Below are 23,542 nucleotides of genomic sequence, written 5' to 3' on the forward strand. Positions count from 1 at the left end.
CCACCTCTCACAACTCACCCCGCCCCTGGCCCCACCTATGTGGGTGGATACCTGCAAGAGTAAACAGAACTGCTGAAACACAGGGGCTCTGAATCTGGTGCAGGAAGAGCTTTGGAACTTCTAAAGCTCACCGCAAACCCACATGGACACTGCACCCTGTGACCCAGGCGAACTATCAACAGAGGAGAAGCCCATCTCCCAAGGAATACACCCATTGTGTGAGAAGCTGGAATAGTGCAGAGAAAACAGAGCACTGCCCTGTGAGAGAGAAAAAAAGGCTGCAGTCGGAGAGAAAATAAAACATTCTACCACTGGAAAACAAAAGAAAGACCTCTTCCTATCAACCTGTTGCAGAAGCCACTCCTGTAGATGTCTAGGAAGAGAAATAATAAATCAATAATTGCCATGAATAACCAAGGCAACAAGACAGCTCAGATAGAAAGTGAAAAGTCTCCAGAAAAGGAACTTAAGTCACATATGGAAATATGTGACTTAAACGACAGAGAATTCAAGATTGCAGTTCTGAAAAAACTCAACAAGATGCAAGAAAACACAGAAAGGCAGTTGAATGAACTCAGAAACACAATCAAAGAACATGAGCATTTTACGAAAGAGACTGAAATTTTAAAAAAGAACCAAATAGAATTTCTGGAGATTAAGAACTCAATAGAAGAAATTAAGAATGAAATAGCCAGCTCAGGTAGTAGAGTTGACCAGATGGAGGAAAGAATCAGTGACATCGCAGATAGAAACCTGGGAATGACACAGATGGAAGAAGAGACTTGAGACTTAAAAGAAATGAAAGAACTCTACAAGAACCTTCTGACTCCATCAGAAAGAGCAATATAAGAATAATGGGCATACCAGAAGGAGAAGAAAGAGAGTAGGGAACAGAGAATATATTCAAACAAATTGTCAATGAGAACTTCCCAAACTTGTGGACAGAACTGGATCCTCCAATCCAAGAAGCAAATAGAACACCTAATTACCTCAATCCCAACAGGCCTTCCCCAAAGCACATTGTATTGAAGCTGTCTAGAATCACCGACAAAGAAAGAATCCTCAAGGCAGCCAGGGCAAAGAAGACGGTAACCTACAAAGGAAAGCCCATTAGATTATCATCAGATTTTTCAGCAGAAACTCTACTAGCCAGGAGGGAGTGGAACCAAATATTCAAACTATACAAAGAGAAATTATGAGCCAAGAATAACATATCCAGCAAAGATATCCTTTAGATATGAAGGAGGAATAAAGACCTTTCCAGACATACAGAAGCTGAGGGAATTTTCTAATACACGACCTGCACTACAAGAAATACTAAAGGAGGCTATTTGACCACCATCAACAGGGACAATTTGTGGCAACCAAAACATAAAAAGGGGGAGAGTAAAGGCCTGAACCGGAATATGGAAATGGAGAAAGTAAACGTGCCGAAGAAAATGGAATACTCTAAATATCAAACTTTCTTTTACATAAACTTAAGGGTAACCACTCAAAAAAAAAATCCAGAACTGAAATATATACTGTAATAAAAGAAGAAACAGAGGGAAACATCATAGAATACCACCACACAGAAATAATACACAACAGCAAAAAGGCAAAGAAACAATGGAGACACAGCCTTACCAGAAAACTAAACATAGAATGACAGGAAATCTTCACATATCAATAATCACCCTAAATGTAAATGGACTGAACTCACCAATAAAAAGGCACAGAGTAGCAGATTGGATCAAAAAATTAAACCCAACCATATGCTGTCTCCAAGAGACACATCTCAGCTACAAGCACAAGCATAGACTCAAAGTGAAACGGTGGAAATTAACACTCCAAGCAAATGGTATCCAGAGAAAATCAGGTGTAGTCATACTGCTATCAGATGAAACAGACTTCAGGGTGAAAATGGTAACAAAAGACAAAGATGGACATTTCATAATGGTAAAGGGGACTATACAACAAGAAGACATAACAGACCTCAATATTTATGCCCCCAATCAGGGAGCACCGAAATATACCAAGCAACTACTAACAGAACTAAAGGGAGAAATTGACCAAAACACAATTATACTAGGGGACTTAAATACATCATTGACAGCTATGAATAGATCATCCAAACAGAAAATAAATAATGAAATAGCAGCCCTAAATGACACATTAGATGAAATGGACATAATTGACATATATAGAGCACTTCATCCTAAAACATCAGACTATACATTCTTTTCTAGTGTACATGGAACATTCTCAAGGATAGACCATATATTGGGACATAAAATCAGCCTCAGCAAATTTAAGAAGATTGAAATCATACCAAGCATAATCTCTGATCACAAAGCTTGGAAATTCGATATCAACTGCAAAAGGAAAGCAGGAAAAAACACGAATACATGGAGATTAAACAACATACTTTTAAAGAGTGACCCGGTCAAAGAAGAAATTAGAGGAGAGATCAAAAGATACATAGAAACAAATGACAATGAAAATATATTCTACCAAAATTTTTGGGATGCAGCGAAAGCAGTTTTAAGAGGGAAATTTATATCATTACAGGCCTATCTCAAGAAACAAGAAAAATACCAAATAAATAACCTCATGTTACACCTTAAAAGAACTAGAAAAAGAAGAACAAGTGAAACCCAAGGTCAGCAGAAGAAAGGAAATAACAAAAATCAGAACAGAACTAAATGAAATAGAGAACTAAAGGACAATAGAAAAAATTAATGTGAAAAAGAGCTGGTTCTTTGAAAAGATTAAGAAAATTGACAAACCCATGGCTAGACTCACTAAGATAAAAAGAGAAAAGACACTAACAAAATCAAAAACGAAAAAGGGGAAGTTATCACGGACACCACAGAAATACAAAGGATCATCCAAGAATACTATGAATGACTATATGCCACAAAATTCAATAACCTAGAAGAAATGGACAAGTTCTTAGAAACATAGCCTTTCAAGGTTGAATCATGAAGAACTGGAAAATCTAAACAGACTGATCACCAGTAACGAAATTGAATCAGTCATCCAAAACCTTCCCAAAAGCAGAAGTCCTGGACCAGATGGCTTCACTAGTGAATTCTACCACACTTTCAAAGAGGATCTAATACCAATCCTCTTCCAAAAAATTGAAGAAGAGACAGTACTCCCTAACTCATTTTATGAGGCCAGCATTACCCTGATACCAAAATCTGGTAAGGACAACACAAAAAAAGAAAACTACAGACCAATACCTCTGATGAATACAGATGCAAAAATCCTAAACAAAATTCTAGCAAATAGAGTACAACAATGCATTAAAAAGATTATTCATCACGACCAAGTGGGGTTCATGCCTGGGGCACAAGAATGGTTCAACATCCGCAAATCCATCAATATGATACATCACACAAACAAAATAAAGGACAAAAATCATATGATTATATCAATTGATGTAGAAAAAGCATTTGACAAGATACAATATCCATTTATGATTAAAACACTTGATAAAATAGAAGGAAATAGAAGGAAAATACCTTAACATAATAAAGGCCATATATGACAAACCCTCAGCTAATCTCATAATTTATGGTGAAAAACTGAAGCCCTTTGCTCTACGTTCAGGAACACGACAGGGCTGTCCCCTATTACCTCTGCTTTTCAACATAGTGTTGGAAGTCCTTGCCAGAGCAATCAGGCAAGAGAAAGAAATAAAAGGCATCCAAATTGGGAATGAAGAAGTTAAATTGTCCATGATGCTATATATAGAAAACCCTAAAGACTCCACCAAAAAGCTATTAGAAACAATCAACGAATACAGTAAAGTTGCTGGCTACAAAATCAATGTACAAAAGTCCATTGCATTCCTATATACTAACAATGAAATTTCAGCAAAAGAAATACAAAAAACAATTCCTTTTGCAATTGCAGCAAAAAGAATAAAATACCTAGGAATAAACTTAACCAAGGGTGTGAAAGACCTACATGCTGAAAAGTATAAGACATTTTTGAAAGAAATTGAAGAAGACACAAAGAAATGGAAAGACATTCCGTGCTCATGGATTGGAAGAATCAACATAGTTAAAATGGCCATATTACCCAAAGCAATATACAGATTTAATGCAATCCCCATCAAAATCCTAATGGCATTTTTTAAAGAAATAGAACAAAAAATCATCAGATTTGTTTGGAACCACAAAAGACCCCGAATAGCCAAAGCAATCTTAAGAAAAAAGAACAATACTGGAGGTATCACACTCCCTGACTTTAGCTTGTACTACAGGGCAACAATAATCAAAACAGCATGGTATTTGCAGAAAAACAGACACATAGACCAATGGAATAGAATTGAGAACCCAGAAATAAAACCACATAAATATGGACGGATAATTTTTGACAAAGAAGCTAAAAACATACAATGGAGGAAAGACAGCCTCTTCAATAAATGGTGCTGGGAGAATTGGATAGCCACATGCAAAAGAATGAAACTGGATTGCTATCTGTCACCACGTACCAAAATTAATTCAAAACGGATCAAAGACTTAAGCATAAGACCTGACACAAAAAACTGCATAGAAGAAAACATAGGTACTAAACTAATGGACCTTGGGTTCAAAGAGCATTTTATGAATTTGACTCCAAAGGCAAGGGAAGTAATAGCTAAAATAAACGAATGGGACTATATGAAACTTAAAAGCTTCTGCACAAAATAAACCATCAACAAAATAAAGAGGCAACCAACTGAATGGGAGAAGATTTTTGCAAACAGTGCGTTCGATAAGGGGCTAATATCCAAAATATACAAGGAACTCATGAAACTCAACAACAAATAAACAAACAACCCAATTGAAAAATGGGCAGATGACCTGAAGAGACATTTCTCCAAAGAGGACATACAAATGGCAAATAGACATATTGAAAAAATGTTCAACATCTCTAATCATCAGAGAAATGCAAATAAAAACCACAATGAGATATCACCTCACCCCAGTCAGAATGGCCATCATCAACAAGACAAATAGTAACAAGTGTTGGAGAAGCTGTGGAGAAAAAGGAACCCTCATACACTGTTGGTGGGAATGCAGACTGGTGCAGCCACTATGGAAGGCAGTGTGGAGGTTCCTCAACATATTATGAATAGAATTACCATATGACCCAGCAATCCCTCTCCTGGGTATCTACCCCAAAAATCTGAAAACATTTACACATAAAGACATGTGTGCTCCAATGTTCATTGCAGCTTTGTTTACGGTGGCCAAGACAAGGAAACAACCAAAATGTCCTTTGATAGATGAATGGATAAAGAAGTTGTGGTATATATACACAACGGAATACTATTCGGCGGTAAGAAAAGATGATATAGGACCATTTATGACAACATGGATGGATCTTGAGAGTATGATGCTAAGCGAAGTAAGTCAGACAGAAAAAGCAGAGAACCACATGATTTCACTGATATGTGGTATATCAACCAAAAACAACAAAAGAACAAGACAAACAAATGAGAAACAAAAATTCATAGACACAGACAATAGTTTAGTGGTTACCAGAGGGTAAGAGCGGTGAGGGGTGGGAGATGAGGGTAAGGGGGATCAAATATATGGTGATGGAGGGAGAACTGACTCCGGGTGGTGAACACACAGTGTGATTAATAGATGATGTAACACAGGATTGTACACCTGAAATCTATGTAACTTTACTAACAATTGTCACCCTAATAATAAAAAAAATTTATCTGGGATTCTATACAAGCTACTCACACCTGGGCTCAACCCAAACCAATGCACCCTAATCTCTGGAAGTGGAATTACGTGTTGCCATTTTTACAAAGTCCCCCAGACGATTCTGCCAGAGTTGTGAGCACTGCTTTGGTCCAGGCCTCCTCATGGAACAAACTGAGAAATGAAGCTACGTAGAAATTGAGTTGACCCAGGCCATACAGCTATTTGGCTACACATGCATGACTTGAATCCAGATTTTCTCTCTTGCCACTGCTCCTTTCAACAAGGCTAGTATGTGTGAGCAAAAAATCTTTTGACTGGCTTAGAAATACCCATAAGACAATTCTGACTTATGCTTTATCTTCGCTGGAAACGCTAGATGAACTTTTATCATATCCTTGAAAATTCAAACATCACTAGCTGCGAGCAAGCATGAATGGTTCTTCTAAAGACAGAAGACCTAATGTCAAACCAACTGCTGGAGTTGATGACTGAAGTGTGAGCAGTGCCTGAGTAGTGAGTACAGCGTTGACATTCAATACATAATTGCTGATCTGAAATAAATGTGCTAATTGTTTTTGTCTGTTCTAGACATTAGCTTCACTTGTTCCTATCATATATCCTTCCCTGAACAGACAGATACACATATTTTGTCATCTAATCGTTCTCATTTCTCCTGAGAGTTTCCGAAGCCATTATACCATCATACTAGAAAAGCTTCCTGTTTCCAAGTCTGCTGAAAGAAATTGACAAGTAATAATGTCTCTTTTTGTCTAAAAAGAATAGAAGGCAGTACAATTTAGTAAAAAGTGTACTGTGGCTTCCAGTTCCACATGTAAGAAGCTTGGAAGTCATCACTCTGTCCTAACAAGTAAAAAAGCTGAACAGGCTTGAAAATCAACAACTCTGCTTGGATTCATAAGAGAGGGGAAGGCACAGGACAAACCTCAACCCCCAAGACTGGAGAGACAGACAGGCAAATGCAGGAGTCAGAGCTTAGCAGAACAGGGACTCACAAGCAGGAACCACACCAAGATCCAATACCAGTGCTGGGGCAGGAAAACCTGAACAGTGAGATTTACCTTCGGGGGCTTGGCCAGATACCCACAGTAAATATGGGAGGAGAATCCCCTCTGGCTCCAGGCGGAAGAAGGGGAAAAATACTCTGACCTCAGGGAAAACTAGTTAACCAGAGCCTAACTACCGGTGACCATGGGAAGAGAACTCAACTCCAGCCCACTCTAGCCATCCTGTCCCACCTTATGGGGCAGAAAAAGACCTGAGAAACACTTGTGAAGTGCACTATCCAGAGGCACAGGCGACTAAAAGACTGAGACCTAATCAGAGAACATTTCACACACCCACACACACCTCACCACCACACCTTTACTAAAGGTCTATGTACAAATGTTCCTTTTACCCAGCATATCATGTCCAGCTATCAAGACAAAAACTACAAGGCAGACCAAAAGGTTACTTGCCCCTCGGTGTCAGTTCACTCTTCTATACACAGTATGTACTTTATAGAATTGCCATTAGTACTATCTTTGTTAATATATGTAAAGGATGCTCAGAACTCTACCTTGTACATAAGAAGTGTACACATGAGCATTAGTCATTGATGCATTGTTGTCATTATTATCACAAAAAAGGAAGAAATAAGAAGGAATTCTGTTCAATTCTGCCTAGGAATAGAGCTGAGAATAAGAAGGTAGATAGAACAGGAACAGGAAAAGCTTCAGAGGAGGCATCAGGTGAACTGGTGCAGAGGAAAGCAGGGGTGCCTGCGAGTGAGAAGAACACACAGCCTGTGGGAAAAGGGTGAGAGGTGAAGTCAGAGAAGTAGGCAGGGACTGCAGCATGGATCCTCAGCTTAGCCTGAGCCTCCACTCAGGCTAAGAAATGTGCATTCTGTCTGGTCAGAAGGGAGACCCTGAAAGACTTTAACAAGGATTAGGAAACTGCATCTGAACTTGTCAGTGGTATGGAGGAGAACTGGGGTGGACAAATTCTGGAGGTAAGGAGATCAGTTAGAAGGTGACGCAACAGTTGGTTAGAGTAGAACTAGGCAGTGACAGTAGAGATGGAGAAGAAATGCATTAAGAGAGATTTAGAAGGTAAAATGAAGAACATTTGATGATGACTAAAGAGATGTGGAGAGGGGTGAGAGAGCAAAAGGAATCACGAATATACAAAGATTTCAGACTTGAGTGTAGGACAGTGGATGGATTGGATGGTTATGTCGTCAGTCAGAACACTTGAACAACACTGTCAACTGCTTTGAGTGAATTGGCATTTGTAGAACATCCCACCCCAAAACAGAATACACATTCTTTTCAAGTGCACACAGAACATTTATCAACATAGACCATATTCTGGTCCATAAAACAATTCTTAATAAATTTAAAATGATTCAAGTCATACAAACTATTTTCTCTAATGGTATGGAATTAAATTAAAAAATAAAAATGGAAAAATATCTGGGAAATCCCTAAATATTTAGAAACTACATACTGTACTTCTAAATAACCTATAAGAAAAAAGTAAAAGGGAAATTAAAAGTATTTTGAATTGGTCAAAAATGAAAATACAACATACCAAAATTTTGGGAGGAAGCAAAAGTAGTACTTAGAAATTTTCAGTGCTAAATATTAGAAAGGAAGTTCTCAAATCAATGAGCAAATACTCTACCTTCAGGAACTAGAAAAATAAGAGCAAATTAAACCCAAAATAAGGAGAAGAAATGGAGTAATAACCAGACCAGAGCAAAAATCAGTTAAGTAGGAAACAGTAAAACAGTAGAGAACCAATGAAACCAAAAGCTGGTTCGAAACCAAAAGCTGGTTGGACAAGATCAATAAAATTCTTAACCATGTAGTTAAACTGACCAGGAGGTAGGGAGGGAGGGATGCAGGGAGGGAGAGAAAGGGAGGGAAGGAGAGAGGGAGGGAAAGAGAGCGGGAGGGAGGGAGACAAGGAGGGAGAGAGAGAGGGGGGGGAGAGAGAGAGAGAGAGAGAGAGAGAGAGAGAGAGAGAGAGAGAGAGAGAGAGAGAGAGAGAGAGAGAGAGAGAGAGAGAGAACACAAATTACCAATGTCAGAAATGAGATGACACCACTACAGATTCTACACACAAAGTACCAAAGCTCACCCCCAAGAAATAACCTGGATAGTTGTATATTTATTAAAGAAGTTGAATTTGTAATTTAAAAGAAGTTTCCTGCAAAGGAAACTCCAGGCCCAGACAACTTCCCTGGTAAATTCTACGAAATACTTCCGGAAGAAAAAAATGATGATTCTATAAAAACTTGTTCAGAAAATTTCAGAGCAGGAAATAGTTCCCAATTCATTTGTTGAGCATTAAACTATTACCAAACCCAGACAAGGGCATTACAAGAAAATAAAATGACAATATACAAAAAGGAAAATATATCATTACCAATTGGGATTTATCTCAGGAAAGACTGGTTTAACATCTCAAAATCAATCAATGTAATTTAGTATATTAACAAATGAACAAAAAGAAAAATGATGAAATCATTTCAATGGATGTAGAAGGAGCGTTCTGACAAATCCAACATGTTTACTGATAAAAACTCTCAGCAAACGAGAACTAGAAGAGAACATGCTCAACTTGACAAAGAGCTTTTATGAGAAACCACAGATAGCATCATACCTAATGGTAAAGGACCTAATGCTTTCCCCCTAAGAACAGGAATAAAGCAAGGATGGACTCTGTTACCACTTCTATTCAACATTTTACTGGAGGGTCTAGCTACTGTCACAAGGCAAGAAAAAGACATAGAAGTCATCGCAATTGTAAAGGAAGAAGTAAAACTGTTTATTCATTCACAACATGCTTGGCTATATTAAAAATCTACTGGAATCTATTTTTAAAAACTAGTAGAATGAATATGTGAGTTGAACAAAGTTGCAGGATAAAAAATCAATTTACGAAATCAATTGTATTTCTATATACCTAGCTATGAACAAGAGAAATTGAAATTTGGAAACTACCGTTTATAATCGTATCAAATGCAATATGAAGTAATTACAGATAATATGACAAAACGTGTACATGTCCTTCATCTGACAACTATAAAACATTGCTGAGAAATTAAAGACCTAAATAAATGGAGAGATCTACCATGTTCAGTGGTCAGAAGACTCAATATAGTTATGATATCAAGTCTCCTATATTAATCTACAATCCAACACAATCCCAAACCAAGTCCCAGCAAGCTTTGATTGGTGAAATTGTTAAGATGATTTAAAATTCATTTACAACGCAAAACACCTAAATATCCAATATTTCTTTTTCTTTGGAAAAAGAAAAAAAAATTGGAAGCCAAATACTGTCTGATTTCAAGACTTATTATCAGCTGTAATAATCAAAACGGCATTATATTAGTATAAAGATGGAGAAAGAGATCAGTGGAACAGAATAGAGAGCCCCGAAACAGACCTACACATGCAGAGGGTGCCAAAAAAAATGTATACACATTTTAAGAAAGGAAAAAACTGTATTAAAATTGCAACACTCAATAAATACCATTAACAAAAGATGAATACAAGTCATATGTATACATTTTTTTGGTACCCCCGGTATATGGACAAATAGTTTTCTACAAAGTGCAAAGGCAATCTAGTGGAGAAATGATGATTGTCTTTTAAACAAGTGGTGCTTGAACACACGGATACCCATAGGCAAAACAACAACAACAACAAGAAACAAATCACTCCTCTTACCAAATACAAAAATAACTCAAAATAGATCATAAATCTAATTGTAGAACTTAAACCTATAAAACTTCTAGAAGAAGATACAAGAGAACATCTTTGTAACCTTAGGGTAGGCAAAGATTTCTTAGACACAATGTCCATAGCGTGATCTACAAAGGAACAAATTAACAAACTGGACTACATCAGAAGTAAACACTTCTGCTCTATGTATAACATTATTATGATAATAAAAAGGCAAGCTGCGGGCAAAGATAAAACACACGGAAATAATATATTTTATTAAGGACTTGTACCAAAAATATATAAGGAACTATCAAAACTCAGTAATAAAGAAACACACAATTCATTAAAAAAAAAAGACAGAATATTTGAACAAAGACTTCATTACCAATGGCATATGGATGGTAAATAAGCACCTGAAAAGATGCTCAAAATCATTACTTATTAGGGAAATGCAAATGAAAACTACAACAAGATGCCACTATATACCTGTTAGAATAGATAAAATTGAAAAGGCTGACCATACCCAGTGTCAGCCAGGACACGGAGCATCCAGAACTGTCACATACAGATGGTAGAAATGTAACATAGTAAAGTCATTTAGAAAAATGGTTTGGTAGTCTCTCAAAAAATTAAACATATATCTAGATATGATCCATACATTCACTTTCAGTATTTACCTAAGAAAAATGAAAGCACATGTCCATGTAAAGACTTATGCTTGAATGCTCACAGACGCTTTAATTTTAATAGCGAAAAAGTGGTAATAACCTCTAAGTCCATCAACAGGCTAATAAATAAATTGTGCTATATCCATACATGAAATAATAATCAGCAATAAAAAGAAAGAATTTATTTCACTAAGCATAATGTCCCCTAATTTATTCCATGTTTCCTTCTCTCATTGTATGTATATATCATATTTTCTTTATCCATTTGTCCATTGACAGATATTTAGATTGCCTCCATGTCATGGCCATACTTATATGAGCAATCTAAAATAGTCAAAGTCATAGAAATAGAGAACAGAATGGTGGTTGTCAGGGCCTGGAGGAAGAGGGAAATGGTTGGTATTAGTCAAAGGGTACCAAGTTTCAGTTATGTAAGATAAATAAGACCTAGAGACCTACTGTACATCATAGAGTCCATAGTTACTAACACTGTAATATATATTTAAAAAATTGCTAAGATGGTAAGCTCTCTTATTATACACACAAAATAAATAAAGAAGATGGGCAGAAATGTTTGAAGGTGATGGATAGGTTTATGGCAAGAATTGTGGTGATGGGGGTGGCGAGATAGCTCAGTTGCTTAGAGCGCAAGCTCTGAGCAACAGGGTTGCTGGTTCGATTCCCATATGGGCCGGTGAGCTGCACCCTCCACAACTAAAGTGAAGACAACGACCTGCCACTGAGCTGCCACTGAGCTCCCAGGCGCCATATGGCTCAGTTGGTTGGAGCTGGCACTCTCAACCACAAGGTTGCCGGTTCGACTCCTTGAAAACGGAAACTGGACTTGGGGCTGAGCTGCACCCTCCGCAACTAAGATTGAAAGGACAACAACTTGACTTGGAGCTGATGGGTCCTGGAAAAAAACACACTATTCCCCAATAAAGTCCTGTTCCCCTTCCCCAATAAAATCTTTTAAAAAAAAATTTGTGGTGATGGTTTCAAGGATGTATACTTATGTCCAACCTCATCAAGTCGCATATATTATATATTAATATGTACAGCTTTTTGTATGTCAATCGTACCTCAAAAAATAAGAAAGAACTATTGTTACATACAGCAACATAGTTAAACATCTAGATGATTAAGTTGAGTAAAACAAGCCATACATACAAAAAAGAATATAAACTATATGATGTGTTATATAATATTCTAAAAAACGCAAACTCATCTAGAGTCTGGAAGCAGAACAGTGGTTGGCTGTGGGTTGGGGAGGAGCCACAGGCAGGGACAGGAGGGACAAATTACAAAGGGGCACACAAAATTTGAGGGGGGCTGATTTTGTAATCTTGATTGTAGCAGTGGTTTCACTTGTGTACACGTTTGTCAAAACTTATCAAACTATACATTTTAAATAGGCATTATGTGCAATTTATTATATATCTCAAAGCTGGTTTTTTAAAAGGTGGCATTAGTGATCCAAGTAGAAATAGTTTCTGCAGGAGAATGCATTATGAATAGAACAGAAGGAAGTAGAGACTGAGTGTAGACTTCTCTCTCAAGAAGCTTTGCTTTGGGAATGAGAGAGGCAGAGGATGAGAGGGAGTGAAGGAGTGGAAGACTGACATAATCAAACAAAGGCTGAGTTATGTGTTTTGAGATAGGAGCTCAAGCTCATTTATATGCTACAGAAAAGGCGTCAATGGAGAGAGTGAATTTTAAAATGTAAGGATCAAGAGCCAGCTGATGGAAGATGACATGGAAAATCCAAGAAGAAAACCAAGTCTTGAATAAGAGGAATTTTATGGGTACAAGGGCAGGTATGGGTGGGGAGATGCAGAGTGGACTGAAGAGTCAGTAGAATTTAAGTCTGTCATTCTTTTTCTTTTGGGGGGAAGGATGAGGTAGGAGAGGAATAAGATACTGAAGAATAGTGGAGCTTTGGAAAAGTCTTTGGTTATAGCAAGGGAAGTGTAATTGAAAATAAATGTGCAATCTAGGGACATTCTTCTGTAACAAGACGAAAGACAATAAAAGTTTTAAGCAAACAAAATAGCTCTTATTACACATGTACACGATGGAGTATTATCAAACAGTCCCTCTCTACTATCTCTCTACCTCTAACCAAATTTCACTTATGTGTTATAGATTTTTCTCAAACTCTTTAATTTTGCTGGAAAATATTTCTACAATACAGACAAAAATAGAGAATTAACTTAATGAACACCAATGTTCTACCACCCAGCTTTATCAAATCTTAACACTATGTCATCTGTGCCTCAGTTAACAAAATCCTTGAACCAAATATAGGCTTACGGGACAAGAGAGATTGCATCAACGTGCTCACTTACTTTTCACATTTCATACATAATGCCCAGAGCACCTCTGAGAATCTCAGGTAATACTGTGGATAGGGACAAATCAAATATGACCGGAAATGACACTGGCAAGCTAATTAGGTAGTTCCCTTTAAGTGAACTCTTAATATATTAAAGTCATGCAAATTAGATCAGACCTATAGGTCTTAGGTTTGGGAAAAAATGCCCTCACAAAATATGAATTTTTAATAAAAATGGTAATTATGATTCACAGCACTGACATTTTTTTCTTGCATGTTCTAATGCCCTTTCCCACTTTGGCATTGGTAAATATGAGCACGATTAATAAAAAAATATTTTTTTCCCCACATCATGTAAAATTTCTGAAGCTGAAAGCATGCAATCAGTTTCTAAAGACAAGAGTTTTATCCTTTAAATCGTCATAGAGCATTCATTACAGCTACAGAACTGTAATTTAGATCGTACCTGCCAAAACAGACTGTGTGCGTCTCCTTTCAGAAGTTCAACTGTGTCCCCTGCCTGGATGTGTAATGGGGGTCCTTCATGAAGAGCAGGGGCTGGCATCCCAGTGTAGTTCCTAATGACCTGCATCTTTGGTAAACCTGAAAATAAGCAACACAACTTTTAGAATGGAGAAAACAATGATGGGTGAAGTCCAAGTGTACTTGAAAAAAAAAAACAGCCATTATTAACATTAAAAGTTTTAATAGCACCAAGTTCAAGTAAACATCTGAAGTCACTACAATGGGATGCTTTTCAACTTTCTCATAATTTGAGATGGTAATGCAGTAAGACATATATTTATCCCCTGATCCCTTCCATACTTTTCCTCTTGCTCACCATCAAGCTATTTTTAGTTGAAAAAATATTTCTCTTTTAGCTGATGCCTGCTTCATAAAACACACATCACGTACAGTTTAATGGAAAAGAATCAATTTTTTCATCAACTCTATCCTCTCTGCCTATTACTTTCCTCTTGGGCACTGGCTGATTTCATCACTAAGGCGGCTCACCCTTTCTGAGTATGTATCACATTGCCCAGTATAAGGCTCATATCTTAAGGTTATCTTTGTAATTCAAAAGCAAAAATGTGATGGATGTGCCACTGCAATACTTAAGACATTTATATGGAGAAATTCTTCAGGCTCAAATTTAGGCTTGCAAAACAGACCCAATAAAGGGAACATGTCTAAGCCAATAGTACCAACAATACTTGAAATACAGATCCATTCCCCACCTTTTTTTTTTTTTTTGTATTTCTTTGAATGTGCAGTGAGACCTTAGTTTAATATTTCATTTTTGAGAGCAGCAGCTTCAACTGCACATGGGCTTAATTGCACCAATAGTGTCACAAATGGACAACCTCATAGTCACTTTTTCATTTCGAGGTGAAACTGTTCCCTTCTATGAGTGAGATCACCCATAAACAGGATATGTGTCGCACATTCAGGAACTTAAATCATTGCTAATTACACTTCAAGACTTTTTATTCTGATGATTGACTGTGGTGATAGTCTAACTGTCTGAAAATGCTGCACTAAAAGATGAATGTCATTGAATTCTAGATGTCCCAGTTACCTAGAAAAGACCAGTATCTATATGAAATGCGAGAGTGAACAGTTTAAGAAAGTCCTCAAAAATCAGGTTTCAAAATCCTCCCAAAGAGGAGAAAACAAGTGTTGGAAATGAAACAGTACTGAAAAGTTTAAGTGAACACGTTTTTATCTGTCCAAACAGATGGCAGAAAAACATTGAGCCCTTCACCCCAATTGAGCTGCTGTAACTGCTGAGACATGTTAGGAATTGCCTCACCTCCCCTTTGCTCCAGTTCTTGTGCCACAAAACCTCTGGAGGGATGACTTTAACCCCACATCTTTCTCAGAGCGTTTCCTTACCAGATGTTATGAGGGGGGCACCCTTACACAAACAGCAGACTTTGTTGTCACTCCCCAAAACAACACTCGACAAGAGAATTCATCTCAGTGAGGTGTTTATCAGACCTGCTCTTGGCACACTGTAATGCCTTGAGTGGAGAGAGAGTTTATGTTACTTTCTATTAGGCTGCCATTGCTCATTTAAAATGATACCGAATATCCCGTGCACATAACAGCTGACTGAGAAGTCCAATGTATGGAAGAGGATGAAGTCTAAAGTAGAATTTGTTTACATGAAGTCTGGTTTGCATGATAGTGATTCCATGTGGAATGTGGGGTGGGGGGCAGAGCCCCTGCAGTTAGCCTCAGGCTCAGTTTTATTGGGCATTTCTAGAGCAAGGAAAGCATTTCTTTCAGTCGCTCCCTTAATAATTTTGTTTATGTGTCATTTTTTTAGAAAAACAAAGGCTAAAGGCACAAAAGAAGAGTTTTGAAACCTGAAATCACTGATGTGGCCTCAAATACTGGGACCAGCTGAGTGCTCAGAAGGTCCCAGGTCTTCACGGCAGCTGTTTCTGTGGCCAAGGCCCACAAGGACAAAAAGAAGCAGTATCATGTGACCAGGGGTGGAAATGGCGGTTCTTTTGTTCCCAACATGCCCAAGGTAGTCATTCTCAAGGAGAAATTATTGAAAATGTTTAGAGTAGTTAGGAAAAAAATTAAGTTTGATGACGTTTCACCAACCGAAGATAGAATAGAGATTACAATGTGGAATGCCCAGGCCACATAAGAAGGCTGTGAAATGTCAGGTATGGAACCAAGTTGCCTTAGTTATCTTTTCTGATGGACTGGAATGCCCAGAACATATGGCCTAGCAAAATCATAACACGTACAGTGAAAAAGGTACATAAATTAATATACTCCAGCCAAGAAATGAGACCTAAGTAGTCTTCGGATTTAGGACTAAGTGGTCTTCAGAATGATGGACTTTGTTTTTGTAGTCTTGCTTACCCGTAATTTTTTCACTTATCTTTTCTGCTATTACTTTCTTTTTTGTTATGAGCTTCATTTGGCAAGGTGAACCAGTAGCATACAAGCATAGGGTATGTTGCTGACCTTATTCGTACGACAAAACCTTTGCCAAGAATTATGGTTGAGCCCAGGTGGTAGCCAAAAAGATACTGTTATTCGCCTGAATTCTACCATAAATGATTTATAAATTATAGCATTTATTTGACTTATATGCCTTTTCTTGTGGGATGAGTTCTGAATTTATAATATAATGGAATTCATACTTTTTGGTCATTTTTTAGGATGCTCTTTAGCTATCTATTTGTGACTGGTCAGCACTTCCTGTTTCAGGATGATCTGTTGTCAGGGCCACAGATCAAAGGATAAAAGGAATAAAGCAAGGGCACAGCAGCATGATGAATTCTGACACTCTGCCCCTTGTCTCAGGTGCCTGCGTATGATAGGAAAGCTATGGCACTGATGGGATGAATGGCTGTTTTCCAAAAGGCCCCTTTACATTCCTTTCTTTTATTAAAAAAGACACGGTAACATTGCTAAGAAGGAGAACACAACCACGTTAACTAATAGAAAAAAATGCAATGAAAATAAGAAGAGAGGGAGTGCGTTAAACTTTACGTCAGCACTCAACCATCAATATAATTGTTAACACAATCTACTGCCACAGCAGGCATCACACCTCATAAATGAGATCAAGAATGGAGAAGAAATTAGATTTGCCGATGCTCATATTTCCAATAGCCATTATGTGTTGATTTCATGTAAGTTTTTGTCTCCCCTTATAAAATATCCCTGACAGGGTTTTAACCTCTGTTTAAAAATGTCCAGGAGAGAACATTCACTACACAACCCTATGACAACTCATTCATGGTTGCATACAGTTTATTAACAAGCTGTATCTGAAACTTACTCAATAATCTCCCTGCGTAACTTCTCTCCATTGACCTGCCTCCTTCCCTTCGGATTTATGCTGAAGAAGGCAAATCTCCTTTTTAGAGATTAGCTTTTCAAAATTGGTTCAGGCTTAACATCCCTAGTTCCTTAAAAAAAACACACACCCAGACTGTTCATCTTTTCCTTTGGTTTTCCACACTTCAAGGAATTCGGAGATGCAAAACAGTATACAACTACAAAAGTAGAATGGCAATTTCCCTCGTTGACCATGACCAATTGGAAATAAAGAGCCAAAAGTTATTCTAAACACTGATTTAAAAAATATAAATTCTATTATATTATAAACTCACAACTCATCGCAGAAAGCTGCTTCTTTCTTCTTGAGTAAACAGATCCAACAGCTAATTACTTTCTTTCTGCTCCAGAACTGCATTTACAATGGATATGTTGGTACAGTTACAGGCTTGCTCATGGAAATCTAAAAATTTATACTGCAACTGACTTCAGATATTAAATTCAAAGTAATCATAGGTAATTTCAACATACATAGTTAAGCAATCTTGGAAGTTCCCAAAACTTCATATAATCAATTATCTTTAAGGGAATATAATTTAAATGGCTAAGACAAAATTAGATCTCCTGCCAAATATTTAGCTATTTTTGCTTGTTTTATACCCTATGACAAACGCTTTGCTGTACAAAACGCTTTGTATTAATATAGCTAACTATATTAATATATAACTTGTGGACAATTTTGCCCTTTAACTTTTGTTTACACAAGTAATTATGCTTAGTCTTAAATCAGAGTCCCCAAGTCATCCATAGGCATGAAAAATTAACAAATGGAAGAATCAGCAATATTAAAATGATACTTATACTCTAGTAATACCGTGTTTCCCCGAAAATAAGACCTACCCTGAAAATAAGCCCCAGTTAAGATCGTCAGCCAGACAGATGCATTTAGTACGTTATGACGATGTCCCAGAAGAAGATGACATGACAGTATTTGAATAACTGTAGATTGTTGTACATGAAAAAATAAGAAATTCCCTGAAAATATGCCCTAATGTGTCTTTTGGGGCAAAAATTAATATAAGACCTGGTCTTATTTTTCTGGGAAACATGGTAGTCATAGGGTTCTGATTAAATAAAGTTGAAGCCAATGTAATTATATGTGAAACACTACAGTTTCCCAAAACAATACAGAAGTGTTTTTAAAACTGGAATCAGAAGCAAGATTTCCTTTCAAATCTGAATGCAATGCCACGAATAGTGAGACATGCCAAGAAATTTTAAGATGTGCTTTAAAAAAAAAAAAGTTTATTCCAGGGAGAATCCCATTAGAAAGTTTGCCAGATAGAAACTATTTCACTTATAATGTTCACATAAACTCTCAAACTTCAGTGAACCTAACCCACTGTACCGGTACCAATCGCTGTGGCTTCTAAGGAGAGTCACTGCCACAATATAGATTGGTATCTATTCGTGACTTCCCCGCCCTAATGCAATGGGCCTCCTCAGAGCAATAACTTGAGAGTGCGCTAGCTAAATGGGCTGCCAGGAATGTGCTGACCTTTCACCTCTGAGTCCTAATTTAAAATCGAAACACAGCCATAAGAATAACTTAAGTTGGTTAGGTTTAGGAGATTTCAGAAGATGCTGTTGGTTTATCCTGCGAACCTGATCACAAGCGTGACATATCCACTCAGTCCTTAAATGTCTGGAGCGCTCCGTAAGTGCTGAGCATGGTGGTTTGAGAGCAGAGCAAGGGCAAGCTTCCCGCCCTGGAAGAGCCCGTTGTCCACTGAACAGACAGGGACTTGAAGACAACATTACCACCAGGCATGGGCTCTTGTCTAGCGGGAACTTTTTCAAAAGATGCCGGTCAATAAAAAGTTCAGGGAATTTGTTTTGGTAAGTTTTCAGTAGGATCTGAAATATGTATTTTACCTTTTCTGTAAGTTTCCAGGTGTGGTTCCCAAACCCACAGGCCAGGTTTGGGAATCACATTCTCGTGGGTCCATGAGCAAGGCACCAGGACCCACATCTACAGTTCCAAACTCGCTTTTGAGAAAACGACAGTAAATAAATGTTGTTTGGCATCTTTCCAACGAAATCCTCTTTAAATGAACATCTGGGCTCTTCCTGACACAAGTTCACGATCTAACATTCAGGTCTGATGACCTGTCTGACTAGATAGAGCAGCTGGTAAGTTAGGGGGTCTGGGATGCTGGATGCTGGGCTTCCCTTGTCCTCTGTGTGGGCTCTTCCAACTACACAAGGCACTTTCATTCATGTGTTGGTCTTCACAGAGAAGCAAAAGGAGCCGTATCATGGAAACCATCTGTCACAACAGAAGCAGACAATTTGGTAGGAAACAAACTGGTCTAAAAGAACTAATTGTTCACAGAGGAAACACTCCCCATCAATTACTCCACAAATTTTCACCCAGAGAAGGCTATTTTACTCTTATAAACAATGATGAGTCAAATGAAGAAAACAACAGTCATTGTTCATATAAAAGCAACGATCAGACAGAAATACCTTCCCCCAACTTTATAAACACTGACTAACCACTCTTTGGCACTACCTATTGGAATATTAATAAATCAAGGGTGAAAGATATAATAACGCCTTTGGAAGTTTTGTTTACATTTATTAAAAAGATTTTATAGGCTACTAAATATAAAAGAACTATACAATTCCTATTTAAAAAAAATATAAAATTCCATGTAGTGTGTCCTGCGGGGCAGCCTGCGGGGCCTCTGGTCCCGCTGCGCATGTAAGAATGCAGGATATGGCTAGGCCAAAAAGGAACACCCACGGAGCCATAGGTAGGGGAGCCATACCACTATGCTCTCTCTGGCAGCCGGGGGAGACACACGCAGTAGTAGCCACACGATCTGCAGTCTGCCATTCACTTTTCTGCCTGCCAACCAACCAACCAATCAACGCAGCCCCGCAGTTACATCAGTAGCCAATTGGCTAACCAGTTACAGATGATGGCCAACCAATCACAGTTGATGGTCATTCACTACCCGAGCCAGCACCTCCCCACGTGAGGCTGAGAGCCTAGAAACTGCTCTCTGGGACTCTGGCCCCACATAGTGTTTAAAAATCCATGTAACTTTTACATTCTGTTCTATCGAATACATATGTTTTAGTGATGAAAAACAAATGTTTCCCTAAAATCTTTAAATAAGATCAAAGCTCCAGGAGAATGTGCCATGAGTTTGTCAGACTAGAAAACGACCCCTCCTGGGGTTGGGAGAAGCCCAGTGTGAGGAGCACAGACTGAGCTATTTCAACATCTTTACAGATAGAAAAAGAGCACAATCATGCAATTTCAAAGTAAGAGCATGATCACCCAGTCCAACCACCTCATTGTCTACCTTATGAAACTAAGAACCAAAGTGGTAAATAAAGTGCCAAAAGTCAAACAGCTAGTTGGAAGCAGAAATGGAACTAAACCACTCTTTCCTGACTTCTAGTTCAGTCCTCCTGGCTGCAGCCTAGTCCCTCTGTGGAATGTTCAGGAAATGAGGTTGTGGCAGAGAAGAGGTCACCTGATACCGAATAGTGTATGTTTGGGGATCCTCTGCATCCCTACTGTGTGTCCAGTGTTATCCCCGGGATCAGGAAAAAAGGAGGCAATACTCTCCTTCCAGTGGTGAAAGACTGAGAGCTCCCCAAGGAGGAAAGTAATAACTCCCACTGGTAAATTTCAAAGACAGAGCCCCAACGCTCCTCAATAAATGTACATTGTACTTGGCAATCTATGGAACTGCGAGGGCTTGTCATGTCCACATGCACTTCGGTGAATCTGTGGACAAGTGGCTACATGTCATTCTTTCTACAAAAAGGTATAATCACTTAAACCACAGCATTCGGCTATTCTGACCACAGCCCAGTGGGTCAGGGATGGTGATTAAGCCAAAGGTTGCAGTAAAGGAGGCCAGCATATGAGACACCAGGGTCTGAGGAGAAGGCTTGAACGGGAGTATCTGAAGGGGCAGCCTGCATTGGAGGAGGAGAAATAAGGTGATCAAATTTGCTATGAGAACATGAAAACAACAGGCAGCTCTGTAAGTCAGCAGGGTACAACGGGTTCTGACTTCTGAGAAGAGACAACAGGGATTACTACTTTCTAGAACTGTTGCTCCTGAAAGATTCCCGTAAAGCCTGCTGTAGTCTCCTTCATGGAAAGTACTGAGATCTGGAGTGACTATTACGAAGATTTCTTGGGCTGTTTTCTTACCCTCCCAGCAGAAACCCCCATCCCCCAAGCAATTGAGGATGCTTTAAATAAATTGAGGATGTTAAATCAAACCTTAACCATCTTATCCTAAAGAATCTCTAAAGAATAAGAAAAAGTAAAAGTGAAAATGATTAAGGGCACTTTGCAATAACCTGGTTTTCATTCTTTGTTCTATGAATGCATTCGTTTATTCAACAGATATTCACAGATCGTTCATGTGCAGATACTGACCGAGAATGCTGTAAATAAGACTGATATGTTCCTTCTTCATAAAGCTCATATTTTACTGGAGAAGACAAACATAAAAACAAAGGGACAAATATGATCATACCCAATGTAAGTATTATGAAAAAGAATTTAGAAAAGATTAGAGAGTGGCCAGGATGTGTGTTTGGGGGCGGGGGCGGATTTTTTTAGGAGGTGATCAGGTCAAGTTGAAGATCTGACGAGAGTCAGTAATCATTTGGGGGGGGATGGGTGGGAATTTAACAGGTAAGCTGAATAATATACATGAAGACTCTCAGACTGAAATGAGCTTGAAGTACAGAAGAAAATGCTCAGTGACATTGCATGAAAACAACTGATAAAATTTTAAATTGATATACATATTCTTGAAGGTCTGACCATTCCATCACTCTTTTTATACATGCATCCTGTTGAATGATTTGAAATTTACCCAACAGGTCAACTTCTCATTCACATGTTGCACCTACTTCCTGGCATATACTTGCTGCTGTCTGCATACCCAGCTCATACCCCACCCAAGGGGAAAAAAAATCTGACTTACTCCTCTCATTCCTTAAAACTCAAATATCACTTCTGCTCAGAAACCTACTGATATTCTTTTAAGTGTGGGTTAAGTGCCTTAAACATATGAGTATGCTCCCTTAGATGTTCGTGCTTCCTGCTTCAATACCACTCACTGCACCAAAATTATTTAGTTAGCTAGTATAAAACATACACACTAGACCACAAGCATCTTTCTATGTACAGTCTCTATAGAGTATATACATATGGGTACTAGACTATGAGCAACAAAGATCGTGTTCTTGATCTCAATTAATCTTTTGGAAGAAAGACGGAAAAAGGTACCCTTCTTCCCCAATAGCCACCCTTCCAAATTCACAAACACATACGATTACACCTCCAAAATAGCGCTCTAATCAACTGTTTATTCCCATTTTTATTTCTACCTTCCAGTTCAAGCATTATCTTTCATATTAACCTTTCCTCACCCACTCTTACGATGCTTGACTATCCTACACACAGCTATCTGAATGACGTTTTCAAAATATGAATCATATAATAGCATTCTTCTATTTAAAACCCTTCCCACTGCACTTAGAACTAAATCTGAACCCCTGGCCATAGCCTACAAAGACCATCTATTTTCTGGCCCCTGATAACTCTCCAATCTCACCTTGTCTAAATCTCATACTTCACTGCTTTTTGTCATACTGACCTTTCTGCAGTTGTATAACCACCTTGAGCAAGTGGGTCCAGTCAAGACAGTCTATATTATGAAACTTAACTTGTAATTCATATAGTTACTTGTTTACTCGCTATCTGTTTCCTCTCCTTTTCTTTTCTATGTATTTGTACTGCCTAAATTTGTATGAAAAACATTTATTTTCATAATTAAATTTAGCTATTAAAAATATTCAGATCTTATTGGCAAACGATCACTTCATCATTACTTCTGACATGCTTTTAAACTGTTTCATTTATTCTTTTACCTATAACTATCCATATGCGGCATGTATCTGAAGCTTTGCAGAAAATAATTTTTAATGTGCAGAACTGCTAATATATTTCTTAAAATTCCTTAATAATGACTCTCTTAATAATTTATACTCATCCTGAATACTTTAACTTAGGTGACTTACATCATTTATGGAAAAAGAATCCTTTTTTATTCCTATACACTCAACTGCTTCACCAACATAAAAATAACACAAGTTCTAACACAGAAAGCTTATATTTTCTCAAAACAGTCTGCTCTAGTCTCATCCTTTCACTCGCCTTGCTCTTATCTATTATTCTCT

At 38.0% G+C, this 23,542-nt stretch overlaps 1 protein-coding gene across 3 annotated transcripts in view; it reads right to left on the bottom strand.

Moving 5' to 3' along the window:
• The window catches only part of VAV3 (vav guanine nucleotide exchange factor 3), a 335,219-nt gene that overhangs the window by 49,221 nt on the left and 262,456 nt on the right, over positions 1–23,542 (bottom strand). For all 3 annotated transcript variants that reach the window (XM_033093029.1, XM_033093027.1, XM_033093028.1), the window contains one exon: positions 13,908–14,044. In XM_033093029.1, the coding sequence (XP_032948920.1) occupies positions 13,908–14,044 (137 nt within the window). The remainder of the gene's footprint in view (positions 1–13,907; positions 14,045–23,542) is intronic.

Source organism: Rhinolophus ferrumequinum, chromosome 22, assembly GCF_004115265.2.
Source record: "Rhinolophus ferrumequinum isolate MPI-CBG mRhiFer1 chromosome 22, mRhiFer1_v1.p, whole genome shotgun sequence".
Classification (NCBI taxonomy): domain Eukaryota; kingdom Metazoa; phylum Chordata; class Mammalia; order Chiroptera; family Rhinolophidae; genus Rhinolophus; species Rhinolophus ferrumequinum.